This window comes from Apteryx mantelli, chromosome 12, assembly GCF_036417845.1.
Source record: "Apteryx mantelli isolate bAptMan1 chromosome 12, bAptMan1.hap1, whole genome shotgun sequence".
In the NCBI taxonomy this organism is placed as follows: domain Eukaryota; kingdom Metazoa; phylum Chordata; class Aves; order Apterygiformes; family Apterygidae; genus Apteryx; species Apteryx mantelli.
In genome coordinates, this window is record NC_089989.1 from 19,545,204 (window position 1) to 19,568,331 (window position 23,128).

At 44.3% G+C, this 23,128-nt stretch overlaps 1 protein-coding gene across 1 annotated transcript in view; it reads right to left on the reverse strand.

The window, feature by feature from the left end:
- CADPS (calcium dependent secretion activator) overlaps positions 1-23,128 on the reverse strand; it is a 246,120-nt gene that overhangs the window by 123,859 nt on the left and 99,133 nt on the right. The window contains exons 5-6 of the mRNA XM_067303622.1: positions 21,239-21,475; positions 18,547-18,668 (exon numbers count right to left, since the gene is read on the reverse strand). Coding sequence (XP_067159723.1) covers positions 18,547-18,668; positions 21,239-21,475 — 359 coding nt within the window. The remainder of the gene's footprint in view (positions 1-18,546; positions 18,669-21,238; positions 21,476-23,128) is intronic.

Genomic DNA, 23,128 nt, shown 5'->3' on the forward strand with positions numbered 1-23,128 from the left:
GAAAAATCATCACACTTCAAAATTCAAGCAAAGTGTTCAAGCAAGCTTGAAGAATAATCACCAAAAAAGGTGCTTTTTACAAACTAAGAGAAACAAATAGCGTGCAATGAGCAACACGTCAGAGTGATGTGACGGTATGTGATACAACCTAATGCACCTTAGAGTCAGATGAGAGATTAGACCATGTCCTGCTAGCCACTTATGAGTCATTCTGTTAATGACACTTTCTCATTTTACACTGTCCTCAACCCAGATCCTCTGCTCAAGAACGGCAGCTCCCTTGAAATGACTGGGAAAAATGAGTGGTCCAGAGCATGGATGTTCCTCAAACGTAAACACCAAACAGTATTTTTTGCATTTGGAAAGTTATCAGGAAAAATAATTTACTCCTTTCAGTGTACAAGGGGTATGGTTTGATGCTCTGCTCTCTCCTGGACAAGTCTAGTCCAACCAAGCTGAGCAGACGAGCACGTTCAGTGCAGAGCTGATTAACCAGCTTGGTTTCTATGCTGACTTTGCTCTGAAGTTTTCTCTCTTGGTGTCACTGTTCCACGTTTCATCTTTTATGTTGATGCATCAAACTGCCATCAGTACCAGGGAGCAGAGGTTTGGCATAAATTATCTACAGTACGACAGGGCCAGGCAGAAGCCCCCAAATTAAATCTTTTTCATGTGAAATCCATCAGCTACCTAATAAATGTTTTACACATGAGAACCTAGAAATGGCCTTATTTTCTTTTTGGAGCTTCAGGTCACAGACTATACTTTCTTTCTTAAAAAAATTACATTGTCACCAGTAGGGACAATTAGTACCTTGCTTTGGGTAAGGAGAAAAAAGTAATAAAATATCCAACCTTGCACTGTGTATTTTGACAGCATCTGCTTTATAGAACTCATATCTCTGTTTACTATTAAAAAGCTCTTATTTGCTGAAGCATTTCCAGACCATATGTTATCAACAAATGTTACTAACCAAATACAAACAGTAATTTTCATTAGGTTTCCTTCACGAGAGCAACATTAACCACAAAGGGAATAAACGTTTCAAATGAAAGTAAACATACATAGCAAACCTTTGACAACACTGTGGTGCTTACATATTCATACCCCAAAAAGCCACGAAAATATCCACACCGACAAAAAGAGACCATTAGAAGTTGGGTTTTGTGCAGGCTGAAGCCTGCGATGATGTCATTAGTTGCCATAGTGATGCTCAACATAAGGCCATAATTCATGTCACCAAAACATGATTAGTATTCAATCTACGTACACAGTTTATCTGTGCTGTGTATTAAATTATTGTTCATAAAATTAGCTCTGGACAGTAGTTAGGCATTAGAATCATTTGAGGGAATGACAATGTAATGGCTTCATTTTAACAATTAATAATTAAACAAGTTATCACTAAAGGAGTTATTTATTGAAAATGTGCCTTGGGACCCATTCTGGACTCAGGCAAGCTTGTCCGTCCCCATGTCGCAGAGCTCATTCTTACACTTTGATGCAATAACATATCTGTAAACCAGGATAAATAATGTCATTCTGGCCAAAGGATATACCCATATGTCACAGAAAAGAAGCAAGCAAGCAGAAAATCCTGACAATACTTTCTCAGTTAGGACCACATTAAGTGTCTGAATTCACCTGAAACCCTCAGCCTAGCATTTCTTATTGCCTAATGTTCCTCAAAGCCTGGAGCTGGATGAGAAATAATGCCAAGCACAAGGACTTTGCTAAAATTATAGCCCCATTTATGGCATCTCTGCAGTTCCAGTAATATCACTAGAATCTACTGGTGTCTCCAGGGTTTCTAGTTAGGCATCAAACTTAAGATGAGTAGCTAAACCCTTCTTGCTGCAAAGAGCCAGAGGATGAAATACACCACAATGTAACAAATGCTGGCCCTTATTTTACCTTTTACAAGCAAAATAAGTAGATCATCACTGCAGACTTGGTGCGTAAGCTTTAGGAACAGGGATCCACCTAGAGGTGCCAGCCTAAAGCACTGAGGCTTTGTCTTGAATAAAGTGTTAAATGACACAGATCCAGCGGGTGTGACTGGATGACAAGGGAGGAAGGTCAGCCTGGTCCTCCACTCTCTCTACAGGCTCGACTGACACAGAGCGCTCGAATGATCGGCTTACCTGTCTGGTTTCGAGGAGCATTCAGGCTCTGTCCTCACTGGCACACGAAGGAAAATCAGAGTCATTACTGATGCAGATGCTAGGCTGCTCAGACCAAGCTGCTGCGTGCTATGTTTCAAGAAACATGTTGATGGTCTTCTGGCAAACCTTCAGGCTGATGTTATACAGCCCTCCTCAACTTACAGACAAAACAAGTAAGACCATGTACTCTCCCCACCTTGCTGCTGTATCAAGCTCTTACTCCTTCCTACCACAAACTCATTGTGGACACATATTTCTTCTTGCTAGGGATGTTAAGTGCCTTAAATCCTGATCTTTGACTGCAGTTTCTGACTGCCACCAAAATGCAAACACAGAGATAATAACATCAAATTAATATGTAGCCAAAAATCACAAAATCATTCAGAGGCCACAGCACCGCTCTGCTGCAATGTGTGATCAAAATAATATTTGGGATGTTCATAAAGCTTGAGCAAAATCCTGCAAGGGTTCTTGTCCTGAAGGTACGTGTAAATCACACAAAACCAGACAGCAGGATCCACGAGTCCAGCTGTTTTTCTCTATGATAGCCCACTTACGTGGCCTAATCCAAGATTTTCTCAGCTGTCCTTGAGAGAAACTGATTTAATCATTTCTATTCACCTCGAGTGTGTAAGCTCCTCTAAAGGAAACATTAGCACCAATGACCTCACAAATAGCGAACATACATATTAATACCCAGGGGAATGCATTCAGTCCTTTCATTCATGCACTGTTGTCTCCAGCCTTTGCCTAATTTAAAACAGTGAGCCTTCTCCCATCATTGGTCTTGTAACTTGATCTAGCTGTAACATTGAAGCCTGTGATTTCTATAAATAATGAACAAGCGCAACTGAATTATATTGCTGTGCCATGAATCAGCCCCGCTAACCAGCTCGGCATGTCAGTAGGCTAGCATGGGAGCAGCTGGAGAGTGATTTGCTTTAGATGAGGTTGACATTTAAACATGATCTATGACCAGTTCTCACGGGCTTCAAAACTGCCAGAGGACACCACTTCTCTCTCTCTCCAATATATTTATTGAAAGAAATTTGTTTGCTAGCTAGCATAGAAGAAATGTGAAAAAGTCAGAAAATCAAAGCAAAAACGTATATTAGTGGAGAGCTATGATTTTCCCTCAATGGGTTAACTCCACGTGTGGATTATGCACAACGTACACAGCAGTAGCCTGGGATATGGCACCTCACTGTAGGAGACACTAAGTAATGCTCAGCAAAAGACAGGCCTCTGTGCCTTGTCTCTGCAAGCTTAAAACTTAAGCAAAAAGTCTTACAGAATAAATAGTCCTGTATATTGGCCAGATTTGCATTAAGTATTGAACCACCTGCTCAGCATCACTTTTGAAATGCAGCTAGAACCTGCACCAAAGTAACAGCAATGCCCGTCCTCTCCCAGGCCAGCAGTGCTCCCTTGGGAATGCAAAACACCGCATGCAGCCGTGTCCTCACCGCCTCCTGCCTCCCTGCACAGCGCTGGCCCCGTAGACCGCTACCAAACACCACTCACCTTTCCTGGTAAAGATGGTTGTGTACGGAGGAAGCAGGGCGATCAGTCTGAAAGGCCTTTAATATTTGTTATCATGGCTGGTACAAGATTTGCCAGGCCATTTTAACCTCATTTGCAGTCCTTTGCTGTCAAAATGGGATCTGGTGAAAACGCAATCACTGGCTAGGCCGGCTCCTCCTTTGCATGTTGCCCACCCAGAGCGGGCTGGTACGGGAAGGAAAAGGTAGTACTCATGCGCTACACTTAATGCACATCCCTCAGCTCTTCTCTAAGGGCGCTACTATCAGCGTGCCTGCGAATCTCCTGATGTATTTGTAGTTTGGGCTCTCTCCAGGGGCTGCACAAAGCAAGGCGTCTATGGAGGAAAGTCCAGTAAGAGGATGGCACAGGCAAGGCTCGTGGTATACACTGCATGGTTTTTGAGGAAATATGTGTCAGAAAGATCAACTTTTACTGAGCCAGTGCTTCACCTCGCATGGGTGTGCTGATTTTAACCCAGCCTTGGTTTCTCCACTCACTGCAGCATCTAGCCGTGGTGCCTGGAGGAACCCTGCTCTGAGGATGGTGAAGTCTGATCACGCCTGATCATTGGGAGACTGAAGTACTACAGTCCTGGTTTAGTTCTTCTAAAAATCCTGCCTAACAGATGATGATTTTCTTTCTTCAGCCCACTCCCCACCTTCCAAAAGCTATCTTTACAGGGAACAGCCTTACCTTGGGCCATAAATAATTCACGACGGAAGCTCAAGCACTGGGAAAAACAAAGTTACTGAGCAAGCGCTGCAGGAACAGAGCTACCCTTCCTTCATGCAGCTGATGGAGTAGGCAACGTGTTTTTTTTTTTCTTTTTTTTTAAACAGTATTTATCATTTTTCCAGTAAGGAAGAAAATGAATATCTCTGTTTAACAGTTCCACAGTATGGTAACAGGAGCATACCAAAACTTTTTTGGTATCTTCTCTAATGCTTTGTATATTCTAGTTATTTGAAAGCATTAAATATAGGTTGATGACCAAGACTATGGTTATTGGTGATCTTTCTGAACTTCCCTTGTCCACACTGTGAAGAAGCAGTTCATTATAATAACAGTGAGCATAGATTTACTCAGTGGAGGAGGAAAACTCCATGCAACGATAAAATTAATTACATTAAGATGAAAATGCTGATTTCATTTTTGAAAATGGGTGTTTGTAAACTTCTAGGACTGATATAAATCATACAACATCGCCCATGCGCTGACCCTTTCACCAGCAGTTGTTGCGAGAGCAGACGGCTCACTCTGCGGGAAAAGCGTTAGTGAGGCGACAACTGGCAGGGGATGTGACAGTACGGACATGTCTGGACACACGGCAGTGGCAGGAACTCAGACCTTCAACAGGTGGGTCACAAAGAAGTAATAAAAACAAGCAGGACATTCCAAAGCCTTTAGGATAATATGTATTTTTTGCAACTCTCAAGGGTAATGGCAACAGATAATAGATTTTTGCTTTATTTCTTTGGGATGAAAAAAACCCCCCAAAACCCACAAAGGCAATAGAAGAATTCAGGGTTTCTTTAGGCTCCACAAGAAAGCACACAGGTCCTGGGTCACACGCTGCAGTGACTCAACAGACTTCCTCCAGATATGCTGACAGTGCACCCCAGTGGAGCGCAGCTTCATGCACAGCTCAATTTCTGTGGGAGAACCCCCATGAAACACAGCTAGTTTGGGGATACTGGCAAAAAGGTAAGCATATAGTTAAGAATGGTCTGTGACATTTTGTAGCAGGATTACAGACTTAAGTCAGCTGAATTCTTCCAAGAAACATAACCCAGTGCATGATACACCATCTCAAGAGATATCATTATTGAAAGATTAAAAAAAAAAAAGATTTACTCAGAAGCAAAATATGGTGCTAAATAAAGAAACCAGAGTAAAAAATTAAGTGTGGGCTGACTGGTGCATGCACCAGCTCCTCAGCCTTCGGGGAGGCGTATCACTGCAGACCAAGTATATGAGGTGTGTATTTCATCATCATCATCAATCCACTGGCAAAATCCCAAACCATTTAATTCATTTGGGTTTTTTTGCAGGATTCAGCTGAATTTGGATTTCACATGCCATAAAGGGTATCAAAGGGTATCTATGTCTCCGAGGAAAGGACTTGATCTTTAGCTATCAGGAGAGTATAACATGACACAAAATTGATCACAACCGTGGAAATGTAGCTTGGACATTTAAAATGCAACACAGTTAAGAGTTAATCAGCATATCAGTATCTAAATGGTATTTTGTACAGTAGCATGCAGCTGTACTGGCGCATCCAAAAGAATCCATCTAAAAATACACAAAGAGTCTAAGCTTTGCATGCCCAAGGCTAAAGCATCTATTACAAAGTTAGGGGACTGATTAGTCATGAAAAGAACCATATCTTAAGAAAGATACCTACCTCTCAGGGTCTGCCATGCAGATATGTCCATGCCATCTGCACTGGGCTCCTTTTACTTTAAGTGGAGGTCTGACAGTTGGAGTTAAGGGCCCAGTTTGTCTCATCCCAACTTAGAGGCTGAAAAGAGAGTAGATGAATCCTGCCCTAAAATTGCCCCATCTTTCCTCTGCTAAAGAGTGGAGCCAGAGGCGACTGCTGTAGATATACAAGAAAAGATTTGAAATGAGAATCTCAAGGGATGTATTTAGAAGCAGAGAATCTTTTGTGTTTCTGCTTGAGCAAAAATGCTGTGGGCTGGGAAATAAAATTCAGGTGTTAAGAAGGGACAGAGTGCACCCTCAGCAAGTTTGCTGATGATACAAAACTGGGAGGAGTAGCTGAGACACCAGAGGGCTGTGCTGCCATTCAGAGAGACCTGAACAGGTTGGAGAGTTGAGTGGAGAGGAACCTCATGAAGTTCAACAACGGCAACTGCAGGGTCCTGCAGCTAGGGAGGAATAACCCCATGCAGCAGTACAGGTTGGGGGTTGACCTGCTGGAAAGCAGCTCTGTGGAGAAGGACCTGGGAGTGCTGGTGGACACCAAGTTAAGCATGAGGCAGCAATGTGCCCTTGTGGCCAAGAAGGCCAATGGTCTCCTGGGGTGCATCAGGAAGAGTGTTGCCAGCAGGTGGAGGGAGGTGATTCTCCCCCTCTACTCAGCCCTGGTGAGGCCACATCTGGAGTACTGTGTCCAGTGCTGGGCTCCCCAGTACAAGAGGGATGTGGCACTACTGGAGCAAGTCCAGCGAAGGGCCACAAAGATGATTAGGGGACTGGAGCATCTCTCTTACGAGGAAAGACTGAGAGAGCTGGGCCTGTTTAGCCTGGAGAAGAGAAGGCTGAGAGGAGATCTTATCAATGTATACAAATATCTGAAGGGAAGGCGTCAAGAGGATGGGGCCAGACTCTTTTCAGTGGTGTCCAGCGACAGGACAAGAGACAACAGGCACAAACTGAAACACAGACAGTTCCATCTGAACATGAGGAAAAACTTCTTCACTGTGAGAGTGACAGAGCACTGGAACAGGTTGCCCAAAGAGGTTGTGAAGTCTCCTTCTCTGGAGATATTCAAAACCCGCCTGGACGTGATCCTGTGCGACGTGCTGTAGGTGACCCTGCTTGAGCAGGGGGGTTGGACTAGATGATCTCCAGAGGTCCTTTCCAACCTCAACCATTCTGTGTTTCTGTGTGAAAGGTACCTTTCTGTTTTGCATCCTTAATAAGAATGGTTTGCATCCTTAAAACAGTTTGATTCGCAAGGCTGTGGTCAGCCTCCTCTGAGATTTCTCCCACTGTGGGTAAGCTTGATGTGTTTGTGCACCTTCAAAACAGAATAACTGAAGTGATCAGACACAGATTGACAATATGTCCTATTTTTGTTCACATTTGTTTTCTCTTTCCTTTTTGCTGATCGAACAGCCTTTTAGTCCCCTCCCCGCAGAAGAAGCTGAGTCCCAGCACAAACAAATTTGAGTCCCTGTAGACTTTTCTATGTAGTCTTTCTAATGACGATAAAACCTGCTTCCACTGATGCAACCACTGTGCAAGTGACAGATGCGTCAACATCCTCATATACACCTAAGCTCCGGCCTGGCAGAAGTGGCTATACCTGCTTTCCCTCTGGAGCTCTGTAAAATCAATACAGACCATGTCTCTGAGTGGAGCACTGAAATCCGCTGGGATGGGATAACTTGATGGCTCTCAGAGTGAATCCATAGTTTCCCCTGACATATTAATTCCTTCCTGCTGAGCATATAACACTCCGTCTGCTAAAAAAAAAGCATCATCTGTAATTCCTCTGCTTATGAAAAGAGTGTTTATTTGGCCAAAATCCCCACTGCAAAAAGACCTATGGCATTATGCAACAGGCAGGCAGAGACAACAAGTCCCTAAGGACTGGGTTTCTCCTAACAGCAGCTAAGGTTTTTGTCAAATCTCCACCATTTTACAGATTGTCCATTTTTTTCTTCCCACAGCTCACAAACACGATGCAAGTGTCATGCACACAGACACCATCTTGTTTAACATCATGCAGCCCGCAGCACCAGACAGCTGATAAAAGGGATCATCTCTCCCTTCAAGCTTTGCAACTCCTACATCCGTAGGCTGGCTACAGCAACACTACTGCTGCCAGATAAGATAGTAGTATGTCTAAGAGAGCACCACATCTGTGTTTTCAGTGTACGTGGTGCAGAAGGAATAGGATAAAGCTGACAGAGACTGCAAGAAAGCAAAGGCAGTGAACCTCTGCTCTTGATCTGCTTGTGACTCACAGCAGATCCTGTGGGCCACATTCCTGTGCCAGCACCATATCACACGACTGCCAGGGCATCTCAGCCAAGGGGAGCTGCTGAGGCTGACAGTGTTGCTTTAGGAGCCTGAGAAGGATGATCTTTACTCCACAGAAAACACACAGCTTGATCTCAGCATAAAGTGTTTCCTTGGCATAGGTGGTGCACAGTGTTACATGGAAGTTGCAAGAATGGACAGAAGGTGGATTTAAACACATAATAGCTATTTATGGCCACGAGATGGCATTCCTGCCCCAAAGATGTCCCTCTGACATGCCTACACCCAGCAGGCTTCACCCTGTGTGCCCAGGACTGCACAGTATTCCTAGTCCACCTCCACGCCAGGCTGCACTTTACTGCGAAAAATGTTGTATCTGGCTTGGATGAGAATTTATGGCAATGCTATTCACCACTGTCTTCAGGGTATTTACAGGAAAAATAAGCAGAATGACTACTTCTCAAATGCCCTGCGCTCTTGCTTAATACTATGATATTACAATTAGAGGAGAAAAGCTCAGCAGGAAGAAACAGAAATGTAAGCCCACTAACCTTTTACTAGGAGGTCTGAGTAGCAAAAATAATTGCTTTTGGAAGGGTTGCCTACTGTATGTGTTTTACAACACTTAGCAGTGTATCTGCTTTGGATACAGCAAGAATCAAAGTTTCATTCATGAAATTGATCTGTGCTCATTTACTAGCTGCGGGTGTTACCATTTCCTCTATAAGGCCATTGCAACTCAACACACGTGCTAATCAATGTTTCCTTTTGCCAAATCAGTGCAAAGACGCACCACTAAGCCACAGGTCTACTCATTTTAAAGAACAATTACTGAATTTAGAAGTGGGTAATCACACTCTCAAATCTTATCACCCTGAAAGAAAACAAAATCCACAGGAGAATCTATCAGTTCCCAGTTAGATAAGGCATGGTTACGATTTGGACTTCCTAAGGCCATGTGCTGCCAGCTTTACAGACACTTGGTGTCTCCCAAGCACAGTCCATGGAAAAGGAGAGAAGAATCCTCTGTCTGAAAATACAGGTTAGCATTTCTGCCCCAACATAGTCCAGTTCCTCCCTTATAACATTTAGTAGAGAAGAGCAGTGAAATACTTCCTAAATGTAAACCAAGCAGAAAACAGCATAAGGCACCCTTCCAAAATCAGCTACAGAGTGAAACAATAGAGCTACGATGCTGTTTCCTGTTTGTGTCACCATCTACATGGTTGCTGTCCCATATTCTTCTATGTCAGGACACAGCACAGCAAGTCCAGATCCAGCCATACACTAGGAATTGGATTTGTCTTGGCCAACTTTTGATGGCTAGAAGTTATGTTCAAGTCAGCCATCCAGACACTTTCTGGATCAATGGGGATGAGTGGGCACTTCCAGGAGACAATGCTCACCCATCCATCTCAGTTATCCACCCTATAATCAGATGAACTGTCCTTGGGAGGTTGGCCCATTTCTCTGCACTGATTATAGAGGAAGCTTGGACAATTGGCCTGTCCTTAAACAGCTAATTTCTAGCAAATGCTGCTGGAGATGTCTCATTTAGCAGACCAGTATGCAAGCATTTCCTCTGCCATGAAACAGAAGCATTGCACTACTTTTACGGATAGGAAACCCAAAGTAAGAAACGAGCCTGCCACTGGTCCAAGGATGCACAGCCACTACGAACAGCTAGAGCAAATATGCTAACACCATGTTCTTCGCTTCTATGTGAGATCCAGCCCTAGGACAGGCAGTTTGCCTCTCTGGCCTGACAAAGACTGCAAGCTCAGCAACTTGCAGGACATGTGGGAGTTTGTCCTCCCAAAGCTTCCTTCAGCAACCATCATAAGTGCCTGGTGAGCCCTGTTCCCACAGTCCTGAGGGAGCCTACAGCTGCCCAGCTGCAGTAGCTGTTCTGCTGGGATCCCCCTTCTCACCTCCTCTAAGCCACGGAGTCAAAGACACTCCAGATGTTCTCAGCTGGCTTTGCCTACTAGGCCTTTTGGCAAAGGGCAGAAAGGCCAGTGAGCCAACCAAGGCACTTCCATGTGCTGTGTCCTGCCTCTCATGGACTCATTCAATCTTACCTTCTGAAACACCTTGGAGATGCTCTGGATTCAAGAAAACACTGACATGTCTTTCTGGACTCCAGCCAGGTTTCGCAAGCATGGGCTTCTCTCTCCCCAAGTACGTCTTGCACTCTTTGACAACGCAGCAAGAACGGTCCTAGCTCACTCGAAGTGCTTTCAAAGGTAGTGCCCATCATCGAGAGATCTCAGCACTTGCACAAAGAAAATGGGCCTCTCTTCCCTCATTTTACAGAAAGAAGAACGGAAACGCTAAGAAATCACAGTCAAGATCATCTGTCCCATTAAACTGTTACTTATTCCAGAGTGCCATCCATGTAGGAGTGGGCACAGTAGCAATTTTTTAAAACATGCTCTCTATCTCCCTACGCTGCTTTACGACAGCAATTACAGTACCCCTCTTTAAATAATAATGTTCCCTACTTGTACAAAGCACTTAATTAATAAACCAACAACTGGGCACTTTTCACACATGTCTGAGCCCCTGCCTTTCACTTGGCAAGCGACATGCAGAGCATGGACTCAGGCATGGTCTATTACTATTTTTTTTAAACACCAAACATAGTTATAAAACAAGAAGACTGAATGTAACCCATGACTTTTTTTTTTATTTTGCATTCCTCTTCTGAATTTAGTAACACTTTCAAATCACTGGATCCCAGTCTTACTTCAATGTCCTTTCAGTCTTCAGTATCCTGTCTTAAGGTTGCATGGATGGGAGTGATGCAGCAGATGGGTGTAGATGAAAATTGCCTTGGGCATCATCACACCTTCTGGAATACTTAAATTTGGATGTATGTGTTATCACAGGAATAAATAATTCCCAAATGCAGGGGAACATTCAAGAAATTAGACAGCTGGCTAGAAGAGAGAGACATTCCTAGTACCTTCTATGAAGGAAAAGGTGCATGAGCTCAACCCTTACTAGACACCAGAGAATCCATGTAGATGTAGAGCTACATACATCTAAAGGTCAGGGAAAAAACAGCCCAGAGGTTGCTCTTACTTGATTCAAGAGAACCCAACTACAAGATGTAAGTCTACAGAAACAAGATTTCATTATTCTTCAATACAGTCTCTTGTGTAACAATTATTTATAGCACAAGAGAGAGGTGTGACCACACATGAGTTTGCTTTGCAGATAACAGCCCTGGATGAGGCATGTTTTACGGGCAGAAGGCTTGGTGTGTGAATGACTTCCTTGCTGCTCCCCTAAAACAAACAAAAAAATCACTAAACTGAAACCAAGACACTGGGTCTGATTCGAGTGCACCGAGATCAACTGTACGCCTTCCACTGAATCAGCAGGCTCCTGGTTGCAGGATGAGAGGATGGAGACATGGGGAGGAACGGGACCTTGAATGTAACATAAATCTCAGGAGCTTTATGGAAATGCTACTACATGCTCAAAAGGGTATTTGAAGAGCAGGTCAGACGGAACTAAGAGCAGCATCCTTCAAGAGCAAAGCCTTTGTACCCTTCAACCCTAGAGAGAGAGCTGAAAGCAACACCCCTGAAGTTTCTGTCCCTGCCACTGTCACCTGTCAGCCCAGCAGTATCATCACTCAGAGTCAACAGTGTCCGATGTTGGTTGTAGCCAGGGCTTCACCACCTATCTTTACTTGTTCATAAGGTTCCTGGAGGTTTCCTAAAGAAACAGGGCTGCAGACATCTGCACAGCTGTGAAATGAAACTGTGCAACTTGAAAGGCAAGCCAATCAGTCTGTGTAATTAAGGCAGCTCATATTTAAAACTGAAGCAAGCTACAAGAGGAAGGGGAAAAGGAAAAAAAAAAAAAGCAGCCTCATTCTCAAATTTCCTGTTGCTTTGTTTTTATCCAGTATCATGAATTCTGCTTACACAGGGCTTTGCTAAGAATGCAAACCTCAATGTGAATGACTACTTAACACAGGGTAACCACACAGATCTTCTGCCTGGGCTTTGATACGGGATAAAACCTCTGCAACACAGCAATAGCTTTGACTGTGACATGGATTCAAGGCCACCGATTCTTCTGCCTGCCTGCTGGAGCCCAGTGGGGCTGTCAAAGTGGCTGGGATAGCAAAATCGAGAGCTGCGGCCAGCTGACTGGACTGCAGGCCTGTTTGCTTGGCCACATGTCTGAAAGCTTTCTGCCAGACATGGTACCGACAGGTTGTACTGAAGAATATACAGTGTGAATCATGGGCCAAACTCCACTTGCACTCGCATTAGTATAAACCCCTTCAGTTTAGCGAAGCTAAATTTTTTCTACAGTGTATGGAATATTTATAATTTATAAATGCGATTTAATCCTGAAAGGACCTGTTCTCATTTTACCACAGGGAAGTGTTCACAGCATCTTTCAACTAACCGTGGCAGCAAAACACTGACGGCAACATAATGCTCTTATCACGCTCCTGCTCTGCACAGAGCCACCAAGCATCATTTCAAAAAACAGAGCCTGAGGCAGGGGATTCCTGAATGAAAAGACCAGATTTTCTACTGTTACAAAGAGGCCAGGCCAGAGGGGATTTCTGCTCTCCAAACTCCCTTCCTGGAGAACCGGGCACTTCATTTCTCACTTTGCTGTCCAACTTCCATCTCCTGGAAGGTGACTTGCAAAGAACGGCATTAAGAAAGGATGCTGTGGAGTTCCTGCCCCCGTTCACGGTCAGACAGCGGACTCTGTCGGCTGCTGCATACCAATTTGCAACTAAGACCCTAGTAGAGTGATAAGCTTAGAGAGACGGTTTGCTGTAGGGATCAAAACAAGGGCAGCCTGTTATAGCAGAGATAAGCAGAGTAGGTATCAGAGCACCTTGAAAGCAAATCAGAGCGCAGCATCAGGAACGAGCACAAAGATAACACGGGGCACCCCCTTCTCCTACAGCAGTGGCTTAGGGAGCAGAAGGGGTAGAGATGGAGAGGTTTGAAAGTCTACCAAAGACATTACTTGAGCAAGAGTGAATTTCTCAAAAGAACATGAGGTCCAAGCCCTCAGCTGTGATTAACAACATAGGGCTGATAGGGAATCAGATGAGAGACCCATTGAGGATCCTCTCCCCAGCGCCGACCCACAGCAGATGCTTAAGAAAAATGCATGAAAAAATAGACAGTAAAGAGTAATCTTTTCCCCTTCAAAAAATAAAAAAGAAACCACTGCAAAAAGACTGATTAATTCTTGCTTATTTAGTGAAATAACCAACCTGTTCCTAGCTGACTTTGTGCAACAGTCATGTGGGGACAGCGGTAGAATAAAATCCACTCCTCCATGCAGCTCCCTCATGTACACGCTCCTTTATTAGCCAGCTGGAGCAGCTGCCAAGCCATACACTGCGCACCTCGGGTAGCAAATACAAGCAAGAGCCTCAGTTAGGCCTCCTGTGCATGTGTGGGGCACAGATTATCCATGGTGGAGCTCCAGCCTCACCTCTCATACTCCGGATTACTGCAAGATCTTGCACTAAGAAGGGTCCTGAAGAGGCCCTTCTGCAAGGGGGAAGATTTAACCTCAAAATGAAACTACTTCCAGAGTCAAAGGAGTCTACACCTCAGTCCCTTGCTGGGGATGCCAAAATGCACAGACAGGTTGGCCAGCTTCTCCCCCAAATACTTAGTTATTTATTGCCTTTAACCTGAATGGTTCAGAAAACTTCAGTGCACGGACATCTGATTTACACTTCTGTAAGCAAGGGGAGAATGAGACTTATCTCCATATTCTGAACCTCCAGACAAACAAGCCATTACAGTTGCTAAAACAGCTGAATGCCACCACAATAGAGGGATTTAATTCATTATTTGAGAGACATGGGAAGAATTCTGGATGTACAAACTCAGATCCCAGTCCCTTTGCTGGAGCACAGTAAGTCATAGCTATAACACCATTATTCAGTTACAAGCGGAGTCAAATGAGAAATGAGCCTTAGACTTAGGTCTGAAATGAAAAGATCCCATGAGGTGATGAGTCAATGGATTTGGAGGCAGTGAAATACGTCCAGATGAATATACAGCATTTATTTACAAGGTGCACTGGACCTTGTAGTTGTTTTGGTCTCTTTGTTTTCTTTTGTTCTGCTCACGTCAGAGAAGTGAGATACTCTAAAAAGATGAATCACTGGCACAGCCCTGTACTGCTACAAGTACAGGTCAGTGTTTAAATACATCTAGCAGCCTCTTTAGAGGCTGTAGGACTGGGGTGCTGTGACCGGACCTTATCTCCTATTCCCAGACCCCTTAGCAACCTTGTTCTCAACCCCAGTAACAACAGCATTAGAAACACAGCTCCCTGGAAGAGGAGTGTCAGAGATCTGCAGAAGCCACTTCACCCTCTCTATTTTACAGACAAGGCAGACACCAGGACAACTTGCAGGGAGGATGAGGGATTTAAAATCCTCAGAGACCTGCAAAGGTACAGTTCCAGCACAAAGAGCAGTAAATCCTGGTTGGACTGGGATTTGGGATATACTGTAGAGGCACTTGTGATTTAGGATATAATACAAAGGCTTTTTCTTACACAACTTTTTTAAAGCACAAATAGTAACACACTGAAAGCCTGATCTGATATACCCCCTTGCTATTTCAGGTCCAGCCTTTTCTAAAACTGTGCCATCCTGTATACACATGCTGAGGTGGATAATCCTTACATGAAGGGATTGTGCTTAAAATATCAGGAATCCAACATGGGGTCTAAGAAAAAAAAAAAAGATGAATATTTACTGCCATCCCTAGAGCCAAAAACTCCTCGCACACAACTAATCTCATTGTTTGGTAAATTTAACCACTAACCCCAGCTGCTATTCTGCCTCTTTCAAGATCTGCAAACAGGATTTAAATTCCAAAGTCACTAAGATGCTTTCAAACATCTTATTCTCAAAAGCTGCTGTTTCCCATACCAGGGAAGACAAAAAGCAAATCTCTCACTGCATTAGACAGTGGAAGAGCTAGGCCAGTGCTTTGGGAAGTCCTTCCCTATGACCTTTGCTGGGAGATTGTCTTTTTTCATGAGGTGTGCGTGTGTCACTCAGAGCAGCGGAGCCCACATTAGCACCTCCAGGCATGGCAGCGAGCTAAACAAAGAGCAGCCACATCCGTTGGTACCCGGTAGGCTGAGGGCTGGCATTTCAAGGACATGTGAGAACACAGCAAACAATCATACGAGTCATTCTTAGGTAAAAACAAGATGTCTTGCATGGTTGTATAGCCCTGTGACACTCTCCTATCCTCCTCCCCAGGATACATGGCTATCACAAAAAAGTGAAGTTTTCCAGTGAATCTCACTGTTCAAATGCAATGTTTTCTTTTTTCCTTGATGATAAGTGTTTGTCAAATTAAGTTCTCTTAGTCCATATAGCTTCCAGAATGATGGCAAAAATGGATTTGGGGCAGTTTAAAGAGTCACAGTTTAGAGTGCATTTCAAGTCACGTATTAAGCAACACGACAAACATCTGTCACGTGGCTCATTCTCTCTTTCCTTCTCTTCCCAGGGGAGAATGTAAATGCAGGGAATTTTAACAGGGCTTCAGTTTTCCCTGTCTGGGCTGTTGTGTCTGGGAGAGGAAGCAAGGTTAAAAGTGCCTCTAATATGGAAAAGAAAAGAGGGCAGGTTTTCTGTAATGGTCTTTGGTTGCTGTGGCTGATTATTCTACAGTTTTGGCTTGGCTGGTCTTTGGCTTTGAAAATAAAAAGTGCCAGGACCCTCAAGGAGTGAAACTGTCAAACCTTCTCCCCTCTTAAGGCATTTACATAGGTATTAGCTCAAGTATTGGAGCAACTGAGAACACTTTAAACTTGGCTTGCCCCTCTATAGTAAGCTAGTGCAGGGAGAGGATAAGCGTAATGGACTTGTATAGCTCATATCACGCCACAGCATTCGGTGTTGGCTGCATTTTCCTAAGGGCTGATGGCTGCGTGCCCAGACACTGTACATTTCACTATGATAAAAAAGACCCGTTCAATTAAAGAGCTCACTCCTCCATCCCTTATTTTCTCCAAATAACACTTGTATAAATGGTCCTATCGCTGACAGCAGGTATGCTTGCGTAAGAAAGGACAGCTCCTTTGAGCAAAAGTTGAAGGAACAGACTTGAAGCAAATCAAGCACATGTAACGGTAGAAGTGCGCTTTTCAATACAGGTAATAGTAATTTCTCCTAAATAGAGCCCAACTTTCTTCACTGAAGCAGCAAAAAACACCTAAAATAGTGACAACTGCGGATCTTTACAGAAATTTTCTTCCAAGTACAGCTCTCTTATTTCCTTCTCTGAAGCAGATTTCAAAACGTTTTTGAAAAGTAAGCCAGGCTGCAGCACTTCCCCTGATTGGGAATATTGTTTTTAAATAGCTTACTGCAGATTCCTATTCTTCCGGTACAGCGCAGGGTGCAAGACATCAGCACTTTCTGTGCCTCCGTAAGAAGATGAATGCTGATGAAAGGCAGCCTGCGCCCAGCACTGTAATTCTGCGAACGCTTCCACAGGAGCTCAGGAGTCTGGAAACGTGGCTGAACTGAATGGCAGGGCAGCTACTGGAGTGCCTGTGTTTGCAGGTGCACTCACAGGAAAAAGACGGAGCCGAGGAAGGTATGAACAAGACAACTCCAGTCCCTATCATTCCATTGCAAGCAGTTTGGATATTAATGTATTTCAGAGGCTTGCAATACTGTATATACCTCTGTGGTTTTCACATCAATATTAGAAACCTTCCAACTGAAAAGATGACTAATTTATTCAGGTTGGAATGTAGACACTTCACCAATGTCCTCTAGTCTACGGCACTAGCTATCTGCATGGTTTAACAGAAAATTTTTACAGCAAAGTGTTGGAGATTCCAGACCCACATAGCTTTCACTGGTAGTGCCTCATGCTTGGTTATAATTAAAGACCTTATATATATATATAACACTCAACATTTTGCTATATGCAGTCTTGTTCTCCAGCCAGCATTAGCTGAAACCTCCTCAAGGACACTGGTCTTGAACTGTTTGTCTGCAGTGTTTGTGCACTCACACATAACAAAACCTGAAATTTTAAAATTCTTGCTTGCTTCCCAGATTCCCTTCCGTGAGCTTGGGAAGCTACTGGTGAAATACCATCATGGGCTGGTCACTCTGAGAAAAGGGGGTGCCAGAAGAGAGGGAGTTGTCTCAACAGCAGCCTTTCCAGCACTGCTTGGCACCTCCAAAAGAAGTTTCACTTGACCTTGGAAATTCTGTGCTGTAAAGATGCTTACTGAGAATTTAAGTGTGAAATCTCCACAGTGAACCATAGGAAAACAGTCTCAAATACATATGAATAGTGCTTCAAGTCACTAATCTCACCAATCAGAAAGGAAATAAACCATTCATCATTTTCTCTTTCCAAATGAACAAAGATTATACACTACCAGCAGGCTAATAACAACCCTCTGGGAGAGAGAGAAAGCAAAGTACGGGGCCAATGCTAGGGATCTGAGGCCCAGGTCAAAGAGGACAGAACAAGACTCTGCCCTTGAACTGAACACTGGCAGTGTGACCTGAGCTATAGCTTTAACTGAGTGATTTGAAGTTTTCCTTCCCTCCTCTCTCCCACCCCTGGCCGTGGCTGCCTGAGGGTTTCTCTGCCAGCTGTTTCCCTTTCTCATAGGAACACCAAGACCCTGACAGTGAGGACAAGATTATGCACCTACACCTGACAGCACCAGTTCAGATGGACACTTACACAAGTATTTAAGCACATGCTTAACTCCATCCCTATTTAGCAAAGCACTTACGTATAAGCACAAACTTATGTCTCCATAGCTACAAGGAGATGTAAACCTATCCTTAATGCTTTTTTCTCCATCAGGGTTTATGTGTCATTCTTAGCTGTGGGGCGATGCTCTGTATATGTGGAAGGCCACATTTTTCTTCTGCAGAATGAACCTTTCTCTGCTTAAGTTCTCATAGTCCCCTCTGGCCTTACCATGCAGGAAGCAGAGTTATCTGTAGTGATTCAAAACAGCACAGTGACAGGGTGGAGAAGAGCATGATGGAGAGAGCAAAAGGAAATGCAAGACTTACGTTGGCTTCGAGGCTTCAGCCTGGTCAGTCTGCAGCTTCTCCCCGCCTTCCACCTCCATGGTGCAATAAACAATACGGTTGGGGGCTAGCGATTTTAAACCCTGCACCTCCATGATGACAACCTGCGGGGCAAAGAAAGGCAGCATAAGAGGAGCAGCCTCTTTCAGGCCTAGCTCTGGCTGCTGAACCCGCAAGGTCAGCCAGCGCCGGGATAGTCCATGTGCTGATGGATGTTCATGGTGCCAGGCGAGCAGGGAGAGGTGGCACTGCCCAGGCTGAGCTGACATCATGCCAGCTAGCAAGGTCTGCATGTGGTGAGGACCTTGCTGGGGGGGGGGGGGGGTCTCCCTCTGACTGCTGCTACATGCTCCAGCCTTTCCTCTTCCTGTGACTTTGCACATCAGGCCAGGGGAATTAAAAAATCTGCTATTCACCTGCTTCTGGGGCAGCAGGGCACGGAGGTGGGGAAAGCCACAGTGCTGCAGGAGGGAGAAGGCCTGCGTGCAGGGGAGAACCAGGAAGGAGACAAGTCTTGTGGGACCCTGGCTCCTGTGTAGAGAAGTGCCAGATATTCTTGGCTCCCAGAGCCAGACCAGCAGCAAGTGGTCCAGTAGCACTGCATTTATCCCAGGCAAACAGCGGATGCCGCACCACCCACCCTGCCTCCCCATACTTCAGCAAATTCCTCTTATTCCAGTCCTGGGCTCGACTCATACATGTACACAGGCTCGCTTGAAGCCCTCTGGTGCCCAGGGCTCTACCCAGCTTCTGATGATGGACCTCTCAGACATTGTCTGGCCCAACCTAGAAGTGCCTTTATACATGAAATCCAGGAAAAAGCATGCATGTGTATTTTCAATGTTAAGATAGCCCCATCAAAGTTTCTTGCAGAAAATTTCCTTCTCCTTTATTTTAAAGGTGATTAATCATGTTAACCACGTACCTTAAACATTTCAACAAGAAACACTGTGGGAGTTTCTGTTTGAGTTTTATTACTGCTATCAATGCAGTATACATTGGCATTTCAAATTCTTTTCCTCAGGTCTTACGATTTGTCATTTCACTGAAGATCCCTTCTCTTGCACACAGGTCTCAGCAGACCTCCTGATGAGGAAACATTTTTGGCAAAAACTCTCTTACAGAAAGTGTTTCGTGCACAGAGCAATGAACAGATCTTCCACCTCCTGAAGTCAGTGCATCCACTGAGTTTATGCTTTCTACTGGAAAAGGTTCAGCTGGAGCAAAGAATTTTAGACATCTCATTGTAAGAACAAGTCCTTTTATGCACTGCTATATAAACTGCACAAGCTTTTCCTACAGAGAGGTCTATTGCTTTGTGATAGTTCCCTGCTCCTCCATACAGGAACATTTAGAAGTTAGGCTTATTTGATGCTGCCATTTGAAGGCACTGTCTCTAGGTTCATAACCCTATTTTAAATAGGGCTTTTTAAGTCTGAACTGAATATCATCAATATGATCTCAAGCATCTAAAGAGTTAAACTCTGAGACTGGACAATCAGTGTTTTAAGTTATTCATTGGCACAATATATATAACAAGAGACTCCTTAGGAAGAGAAATGAACAGGAAACTACACAAAAATAGAAATTTACGATTTTTCTGCATCCTACATTTTTGACCCCATTCTGGTAGTTGCTTTGATGATGTAACATAAACCCACTCACTTGACACACAATAACAATTCTATATTGGTGTGTCTGAAACACTAATGACTCCTTGGAGTAAACATCTTGCCTAGACTGCAAATATTTTTGCACAGTATAATTAACCTTGCTGAAAACAGCTACTGCAGCAACACTGCTTCCAGTACAGAGACAGCCTGTTTCAGATGTAACCGTGGGTCCCTGCAGCACCTTGCCTTCCACTGGGCTGTACAGACAAACTGCTCAACAGAGAGCTGAGCAGAAAGTCAGTGTTCAGTACAAAGCAAACAGCAAGCCAGTAAAGTACAATATTTCCACGCAAGCAGTAAGCCAATCTGTTGGGTGCATTCAAAACTTCAACAATTTTTAACAGTTCTCCAAAGAGGAAGCAAGGCTTGCTGAGAAATAAAGTGACACCTCTAACTGGCAATAATAAAACACACTGACATTTATAGCAGGTTTCAGCATGTTGGGAACTGGAAATAACAATGATGAACCTCTATAATGTTACACAGATTTGCCATACCAGAAGTTCTAGTTCTCATTCCACTGAGTGCTGCAAAAACAAACTGTGAAGGTAGCCAGGCAATTGCAAATATCTCAAGGCGCATCTAGAAATTAGAGGCCAGATTAATCCCTGCATTATTGTACTGGTTTCAGGGACATTTCATGGAGATGGGTTTTGCTCAGAGGTACTGGGGTACCCTTGGTAACAAGCTTTATGAAGAGGCCAATTAATTATGCAAATTTCTGAGCCATTTGATATAAACCATCTGGAATTTCCTGCTGCTGTAGCTTACACAGTTTGTTCCAACAAGATGGAAAACCAGAAAGGACACGCTATTTGATCATAGGCAAAGCTTTTAGTAACTGAGAGAGGAGCAGTTCCTCATGGAGTTCAGAAAGATTATTTCTACTGACCTCTGCCCACCTAACTCTTAAGCTTGAACTGAGCAGAAGTTGACTGCTGTGATTTTTATTCTCACCAACTCAGCGCAGTCTACTGGAAGAAAAACAGCGTGCAGCTTACCTCCAGGGAGAATGACAACACAACGTCTGATTTGGAAAGCTGGTTCTCATTTTCTTCTCCCATGTCGATGATTGAGGTGTTGTGACTACGCTTCAGCTTCTGTAGCTTGAACTCAGAGCCTCCTTTAGACACAGGCATGCTCTCTAAGTTTGCCATCAGGAGATTGACAGACGACTTCAGCTCCTCGATGTACATGTTTTCCATTTCTTTGGACACAAATTTTGGAAACTTACGTTCCTTGGATTTAAAAACATAAACAACAATAAATTATGGTGACAATCAGCAACCACTTGTTACAGTGGGAGAATCCCCCAGGAGCATCTGCAGAGAGGTTGCACGCAGGGAACTCCCACAAACCAGATGACAAATTATAGCTTTCCCCTCTCATGTAGAAACATTATTGTTAGCTTCCCATAGAATTACTACTTGGTACTTATCCAACTTTACTGTTTCTTGCATGCACTTGCATTTCATTCATTTTCTATCTGAAAATGGCTTCCTTCACATATATGAACTCACCACTGCAAACACTCCAGCCCAGATCTCAGCTGAACTACTGAAGGGATCGGTTCACTGATTTCTGTCCCCTGAGGCCCAGGAACGACATACCTCCGCCACCGTCTGTGAATTGCTCCTCTGGGCAGCTGTCATGTACCTGTCTTTCCTCAGCAAACGTTAATTATTTCCTACGCTCTCCAGCCCATTGACTCTTTTTCATCTGATGGACCCCAACACACACAAAAGGGATCATGACAAGAACTGGCACCTTCATTCATTAGCAGGTTGGGTTGTGATACACAGAGAAGAGACTGACTTGCAGTCACAAAAGGAGCTGGAGACAGAAACTGGGAAGCAAACCTAGACCTCCTGGGTCTAGGCTACCTTTCCTCCCACAAGAGCATCCAGCTCTATTGCCCTCCAGGAGGGCTGGCCCCTCTGCCTAGCTGGGTGTAGCTTCTGGCTACCTTAATGATTTTGTGATTGACAGTGATTCACCAAGGATTCAAAGGACGTTGACCTTAAGGGATTTGTTTGCCAGTCTCCCAGATCCACCAGCTCTTTTTCAAACACTCCTAAGCAGATGCTCCAACATTTTTTTTAGGCCTGTAGGGAGCCCAAAGAGGCAAAACCAGCAATGTGTGGTCCTGACTAGAAGGAGGGGTAAAATGCCCTTTGCAGAAGACAGCGAACATGGCAGGAGTGGACAGCACAAGCAATCTAAAAAGTAACTCAGGATTCTCAGACTGCAGTCCTGGTCTCAGCAAGATGTCCAAGCAACCTGCAGTACCCAGGACTAAAGAAACGATCCCTTGCAGGCTTCTCAGCTGAGGCAGCCAGAAAGGGAGAGGCTGGCCAGCAGCTCGCTTGCTTGGCAGCTCCCAGGCATGGAAAGACTGCGAGTGGCTCCCTTTCTTCTTCCCAAGCTCTTGAGCACTGAGATGTGTCGGTTCTTCTCCTTTTGGGAACAACGGCTGCCTTGCTGGTAGGACTGCGGTAAAGCAAGATATGAATTACAGAATCCTCTTTACAGCCTTGGACCTTTGACGACGTTAACATGATGCTCCAGGAGCCAAGCTATTGGCTTAAGCCCCAAGGAATACTGCTCTCTCAGAACTTCCTAAGTTTATGCTTGGTGGCAGCAACTTTCAGGCTGTGATGAGGCCAGTCAGACAGTGCAGTTTCCACCATTTATTCCACTGCTTGCCAGGATCCATGTCTCCCTCCAACAAGACAACCTTTAAGCTAGCAGTTTTCTGCCTGTGGTTCCTGGGAACTTGCTACCTGCGAGACCCTCCAATGTTGCTTGTGGCCACAGGACATTTAAACATCAAAACCAAAGGTGACAATGACAGCAAAACGTGATGCTCCCCAAGGTGTGTTCTCAGCCTA